Genomic DNA, 7,500 nt, shown 5'->3' on the forward strand with positions numbered 1-7,500 from the left:
GTTGCAAGGATCTGCCAAATGAGCTATGAAGCCACACAGTTGTTGGTTCAGTTGGTAGAGGATCGCACCGGCATCGCAGAGGTTATGGATTCGAATTCCGTTGAAGCCACCTGAAAATTTCAGGTGACTTCACCGGATTCGAACCCACGACCTTTGCGATGCCGTTGCAAGGATCTGCCAAATGAGCTATGAAGCCACACAGTTGTTGGTTCAGTTGGTAGAGGATCGCACCGGCATCGCAGAGGTTATGGATTCGAATTCCGTTGAAGCCACCTGAATTTTTCAGGTGACTAGAAGAGGCAGTTGCTTAAAATTGCCCACCTAAGTGAGAGGATCACCTCTCTCAATTTCGTGAGACGCTATGACTGTTAAAGACCAGAATATCTGAAACACATTAAGTGTTGTAAATTTTATTCAAAAAAATTGTCGGTTGGGCGATTTTAAACCATTGTTTATTACAGGTACTTTTATCTCCCCACTCCATTTGTGCGAATTAAATTTGTCTATTAAACACTACCACGAAAAAACCTCAGTACCTACGAAATAAACACATTACAGCATGGAAAATGCTTTGTAAGATTTGTATTTACTCGTTTCGTATCACAAATCTCACTCGTACGCTGCGCTCACTCGTTCGTTTTCTGATACTACTCAACTCATGAATAAAAATCGTACGAGCGCATTTTCCAGGAAGTAATCTCTACATCTCGTCATTTTGAGTGGAAGGAAAAACTTTGTATTCAAAGGTGGTCCACAAACATTTCTAAGAGGTACATGATCCAAACTCTAAGCCAGATGGCATATTAAATGCCACATAAACTGCAGGAGAGTTATATTTCAGTAACGAGAACTTAAAATGAAAATAAACATACGAAGGCAACTGCAAAGCCGAAATATCTCGGTTGTACTTGACGATTTCTTTTTTGAAGATTACGATGTTTTGGATTACGAAATGGACGTTGTCCCAGTTCATAACTGTTCATAGAAGAGGACCTAGAATTTCGTGTTACTATAAAAGCAAAATCCCTTGCTCTCAAAGAGATTTCTCAAAAGGACTTTACAAACTTAAGAGGCACCGATTAGACATTTTGAGGCTTTCATCGAGACTATAATTTTACTTTCCGATAAACAAACTGATTCTTTTTTAACAGATTCTCCATCTAAGAAAAAACAACCACGTGAACTGCGTGAGCGAGTTTGCTACTGGACGTCCGCCAACAATGTATGGACATTCTGAAATGGGAATAAGATCTATAAGGACCACTCCAGCTCAATGGTGATGTTTCGAAGCTTCTTGAGAAAATTCACCAAAAGTAACTGAGGCTAGAGTCATCAAGTTTTATTTTCATCTGGCCCCAGTTGTTGAAATGCCTGATAACTCTATCCGGTGGATACGGAGTCACTATCCGTCAGTTTCAATCTCTGCAAAGATTTCAGTATTTGTCCTTGAAACTGTGAATATGCACACTCTAAGCACATGTAGTTAAAAGGTGCGTGAGAAAATCTTGGCCAACGTTTAACGTAAAGTATATTTTGTATTCCGAGATACATGGCGGCAAAGTGTCAAAGTGGGGGTTTCAAAGGCGGAAGCGAACGCTAGAGTCCAGGCTACATGCAAGATAACGGCGAGGAAAGAATGCGCAGCCTCTGCGCGTGTTTCCACAAGGCACGTCTGCGCCACCTGCAACAGAGACTACCATTCCAGGATCGGGCTACACTGTCATACAAGATCCTGCCCAAATCCCCAGCGCTAACCATCGCCTCTTTCAGACGAGGATGCCACTACTATATTTTGTACTATGGATGAAGACTTATAACTTGATTAAGTTATCCGATCATTGAACAATTGGGGCCTGGACAATTAGAGAAGACAGAGATATGAAGATTTTAGCCCAAGCCAGCAATAAAAACGAGACAGATGTCAGACGGCCTAAGAGGGCGGCAGCCAGCTACGGGCGCAAAGGTTCTGATAATTCTCGGGAACAAGCTGTTAAACCGTCGACTAACTAAATGGAACGACGAACACGTTTCTATTGTGAGAAAAAAAACCCGAAAAAAGGGAAAGAGAAATAGTGCCACAGACGTTTCTTATGTACATGCACCTTCCAACTGACATCCACCCTTTGTTGCGCATTGTGCGTATTTAAAAACAACAAAACGAGTAAACAAACTAACAAGCACATGCAGGCGCCCATCCAGAGTTCGTTCACCCATACCGACCCTTCCTCGGGTTATTCGTTATTCCACGCACCCTCCCGTCCACGGGTTTTTCGACTACCCACGTGCCCATCATCTGTCTGTGTATCAATTCATCCACATGTACCATTTACCCTTGTCGATTAAAAGAGAGAGAGGGGTGCAAAGGGGTTCGTTTACTATTTCCGCCTTGAAAAATCTCTTGCTTCACCCACGCACACTCGCTTTATTTGAGCTGTAAATCTGCACAAGAGGGGCTGTGGAACTTGGAGCTATTTTACTAAAATAATGAAGTGACCGTTTTAATAAATTCAAAACCTCAAGCTATAACCTCTGCACATAAAATACATTGTTAATTTAACTTATTAAACGAGAAGATTGAAATGGTATTTACATTCTCCCTATTAAATAATCCAACATTAGAGCGTTAATTTAACTTATTAAACGGGAGACTTGAAATAGTATTTACATTCTCCCTATTAAATAATCCAACATTAGAGCGATTATCAGTTGAGTGTCGTAAAACCAAAACCAAAGTAATTACTTTGGCCAATCAAAAACGACGGAGACAATCCAGTAAACCAATCAAAATTCGAAGTAATTGCACGTAGCCGACACAAAGCGCGGGAAAATGTGCACGCGCGAGCCACGATTGGTTTTGGTTTCACTTCTGATTCGTTGAAAAAGTGGCGCGAGAACTTTGAACCAATCACTGAGTGAAGTAATCATAAACCAAAGCAATTCGCTAATTACTTTCGACACTCAATAGAAAACCACTCTAGTAACATTATGCGCTGCACACGTTTCGCAAAATTAGAAAAAGTAGCTGTCCTTTGACCAATGACCGAGCCAGCGACATGTACGAGTCTGTTCCTGATTTTACGTCAAAAGAAAGGATGTTTGCGGAGCCTAATGACGAAAAGAACCACGCCACTCACAGGGAGGTGATTGCTAAATTTATCCACTTTGCGAAACGTGTGTGCGCTTAAACAGAAATCTTGACGAGAAAACGGTAAAATGCCAGTCTGATTTTGGCAACAAGGCTCATTTATCAACACAGTTGATAAATTATGTGATCGTCATTCGTTTACTTACCATTACCACAAAACAGACCATCGTAGCATCGATTCTCCAGGTACTCGTTTATCAGAGTACTCCCACGAGGTTCCAGAAATGTCCAGAAATGTCATTCGAGTGTCCCTTCCCCCCAACAGGAGTGATCGGTATGTAAATTCTCTTCACAATTTCAATGAAATGTCGCGTCAGACAGGTATTGAGAATGAAGAATATTATTAGCTTCAGAGGCGTGAACTTGATATAACACCAAATTATCATGACTACCAAACAAAGAAATCTACGGAACTAGCAAGGAGAATGAACATTTCGGTCGTGGGATTGAAAGAATTAAAAACAATCCTAACCCTAACGCTTTCAATCGAAAGTGGTTCAGCGTTGTCTGTACTCTTATCGACAACGATATTCGTCATCAGTGGTCAAAATGTTGTGCACCTCATGAGTCCACAATAAATTTTGACAACTGTGACGACGAATATCGTTGTCTATAAGAGTACAGACAACGCTGAAGCACTTTCGATTTGTTAAGTAGATTAATAAGGACTGTTTTTCCCGGTTTTAGAGCGTGTTGCTCACTCATAGTTAATAGAGGGGAATGGTTAGGAAGCTCGGCAAACATCAAAGGAGCAAACAAAGATGCCAAGATTTAGGTTGGAAAGTCCACGACCGTACACAATCTTTTGTTTTGCGCTCATACACTATGCATGAATTACGTAACCAACACGTTTCTATTGGTTAGTTCCTCAGTACGGAGTAAACAACTATTGTGTTTTGTGCACGGTCAAGGCCAGAAAAGAGAACAAAAACCTACAACAAAGAAAGTTGTCGAGTTTCATAACCATTCCCCTCTATTAACTATGGCTCACTTAAGTTCAGAAATGAATTCTACAAACCTTATTTTTTCGTTAAATGACGGAGGTATGCTGCTGCTCGTCATAAAAACCCTCACACCAAACATTTATCATTGAGTTTGGACAAGCAGCAAATTCAATGCTCAGTTTCCCTATCCCCAGAGTAACAAGCAAAGCTAATTCTCTCTATTAACATCATTCATTCAACTACAAGAGGTTCAAGAAAGTCCCGCTCCACGACCCTTTCCAACAAGCTTCTTCCCTGCACGCTTTTAGTTCTGCTACTTTTCTCCTGGGATTCATCACAGTTTGCAAATGTGTTTTTCGACAAAGACTGGAAAAAAGGCAGTAATTGATCCAAGGACTTTATCTGGTACATTGTCAGCAATGGTTCTCCGGGGACGCGCTGCAACTCATCCACCAAATTCTGATCTCTTCTCTTCTTTCTAAGAAGCTTTTCCAAGCGAGCTATGTAAGGTTTGAAAACGGGGACTTTCGCCTCGCCCGCGGTCATGTTGTAAGCTTGGCCTTCGAACGCCCAACGATACAACTGGAACTGCGATAGATAATCACTGGGCAGGGCTTGAGACAGATCCAGAAGCTTGCATACCGCCAGGTATAAACCCAGCCATTTTTCCTGACTGCAGTTTACGTAACCGTTTGAGCCGAGCAAAAGCTCCGATATTAACATTCTCTGCTTATGTGATTTGCTATCAGAGCTCAAGTCACTCTCCATTTGCAGAAGCACGTGAACGACTTCCGAGAAGATCGTCGGCCACAGCGGCGTTAGATGCTGAGCAGACATGCGCAGTATGAGCACTCGAAAGAATAGAAAGACTTGTTCGTGAACAACCGGGGATTGGGGCAACCTCAGGCTCTCAGCTAAACGCTCTTGAATTTCAGGCAGACAGTATTGATACTGGTCCACTTCGCTACAGAAGATTGCGAAAGAAAGCTTCTTTAGATATTGAGCACGCTGTTCCATTTCCTGTTAAAGAAGCACCAAGATAGCCATTAATTTCAACAAAGTTTTCCTAAAGGGCTTCGGTTTGGTTGAATTTTGCTGGTACTTCATGTTCACAATTACACAAAAGAGACAAATAGAACGTAGGAAGGAGAGGGTGGTGGTGGTTAATGACTGGCAAAAACGGAAAAAAATTTTTTTACACTATCAGCCACGATTGTTGGTAGGTACACTTTTCGTCAAAGGATTATCCGAACTTCTTCAGAAACCAAGAGAACCGCCCACATGTCCTCGACTTACTACACCCCTCAACAAGAACCAACAGTAGCATCAACGGCTAACAAAGTCAAACTTATAGTAAACAAAAAGTATGTTAACAAACACATTGAAGAAACGACTTTCAAGTGGCTCAACAATAATCAAAATCCTCCCAGAATACCGGAATTCGATACCCTGACTAAAATCCACAAACCGAGTTTTGCCGGCAGACCAATAGTTTCCGGTGGACCTACAGAACGCATTTCAAGCTTCATTGACTCGCTCTTACAGCCTATTGCTAAGAAACAAGAGTTATACATTAAATACGCAACTGACTTCGTTCGTTTCATTGAAAACACACCAATTCCAGACAACGCAATCATCGCTACGCTCGATGTTTGCTCACTCTATTCCAAAATCCCACCAGAAGAAGGGATCAAAGTTGTTTGCCAATACTACAACGAACACTATCAGCCTAACCTACCAATCTCCACATCCACTCTTGGAGACCTTATGAAGCTGATATTAAAAGAAAATTCATTTCAATAGACCGTATTCATAAATGGCGGTCACATTATAATTCTTTTGTCCACGTGCAAATTAGCCTACCAAGCCTCATTTTAGAGCAAAAATTCTTTTCAATTTATTGTATGGTATCGAGGCTTGGTAGGCTAATTTGCACTTCGACAAAAGAATTATAAATTGGCCGCCATTTATGAATAAGGTCTATAGCCCTTTTCACGGTTAGTTTTTCTCATTTGCATTACAATGCAATCTAACGTGGCTGCGAGGCAATTTCGGGTTAAAACAACAAAATAGCCCGAAATTGCCTCACATACATGCTAGATTACATTGCAATGCAGATGAGAAAAACTAACCGTGAAAAGGGCTATTCAACGGTAAACACTTCCTGCAGACCCACGGTATAGCAATGGGCACAAAAATGGCAGTAGCCTTCTCGGTCATCTTTATGGCCCACATAGAGAAACTACTACTCCTTTCTAGCTCTCACAAACCTATCATCTGGAAAACGTTCATTGATGACATTTTCTCAGTGTGGACTTCAAGCAAACAAGAAATCAGCAATTTCGTTGATTTTGCTAACCGATTCCATGCCAAAATCAAATTAACGTGAAATGTCATCTGAACGCACTGTTTTCTGAGATACCAAAGTTTTCAAAGGACCTCGTTTCGCGTCGAACAAAATACTCGATGTCCGAACACACTTCAAAGCTACAGAAACGTTCCAATACACGCATTTTTCTTCGCGCCACCCTCTCAGCGTGAAAAACGGTTTTGCTAAAGGAGGACACTGCACTTGTTACGAACGAACTCAATTAAAGAGAGATTCGAGTCAAACAAACGGGATTTCAAATTCCGCCTACTCGCACGCGGCTACCCACAAGAGCTTGTTAACAAAATATAAGCCGAAGTCGAATTCTCATCACGAAATAACATTTTGAAATACAAGCCAAAGACATCCAAAAACACTCTACCGTTCGTCACCACCTAAAATCCAGGTGTACCGAAACTCAAAGAGATCCTAAGGAAGAACTGGTCTTTGATCACTAACAACCCGAACCTTGCACGAATTTTTCCGAATGCCACCACTGTCGCGTTACAGGAAGGACAAGTCACTCAAAGCCCTTTTTGTCAGAGCTAAGATTCCTCCTCAACCTTAAAAACAAAACCTAGCTTCTAGCGACATACAGGCATTCTCTTACAGTCGCATTTTTAGAAAGACAATCACGACTCTCAGACAAAAAAGTTTTTCAGCCTAGAGCTCTAGCTCTTTCGCCTCAAAAAACAAAAAGGAGTTATCTACGGTAAAGAGTATGACAATAATACAACCAAGTTGTGGCTACTTTAGCATTAAAACGAAACATTCTATAAAGATGGAGAATCCCGAGGACATATGATAATTAAGTGAAATATGATAGTCCGAATGAGTCTAGGCCCGAGAGAGACTGTTTAGGATGACATGGACTGACCGGAAGTCATTTTCAGCCTTCTTGACTATCTAATGAAGACAAAGAATCTCACCTGTTCCCTATTGGCAAATATGTTAATGCCGGCACTCTTACTGAGCCCTGCCACTGTCGTCATCAGCTCTTTAAATGACGTATTATCTTGCGTCATCAAATTATCAATAATTGT

At 41.3% G+C, this 7,500-nt stretch overlaps 1 protein-coding gene and 1 pseudogene across 1 annotated transcript in view; one reads left to right on the forward strand and one right to left on the reverse strand.

The window, feature by feature from the left end:
- The window catches only part of LOC138052634 (gamma-aminobutyric acid type B receptor subunit 1-like), a 26,842-nt pseudogene extending 24,258 nt beyond the window's left edge, over positions 1–2,584 (forward strand).
- The window catches only part of LOC138052638 (protein dopey-1-like), a 6,106-nt gene continuing 374 nt past the window's right edge, over positions 1,769–7,500 (reverse strand). The window contains exons 2-3 of the mRNA XM_068899177.1: positions 7,387–7,500; positions 1,769–5,109 (exon numbers count right to left, since the gene is read on the reverse strand). The exon at positions 7,387–7,500 is cut by the window's right edge and continues 157 nt beyond it. Of these exons, the coding sequence (XP_068755278.1) occupies positions 4,321–5,109; positions 7,387–7,500 (903 nt within the window). The 3' untranslated portion in view covers positions 1,769–4,320. The remainder of the gene's footprint in view (positions 5,110–7,386) is intronic.

The sequence above is a fragment of the Montipora capricornis genome, chromosome 6 (assembly GCF_036669925.1).
Source record: "Montipora capricornis isolate CH-2021 chromosome 6, ASM3666992v2, whole genome shotgun sequence".
Lineage (NCBI taxonomy): Eukaryota > Metazoa > Cnidaria > Anthozoa > Scleractinia > Acroporidae > Montipora > Montipora capricornis.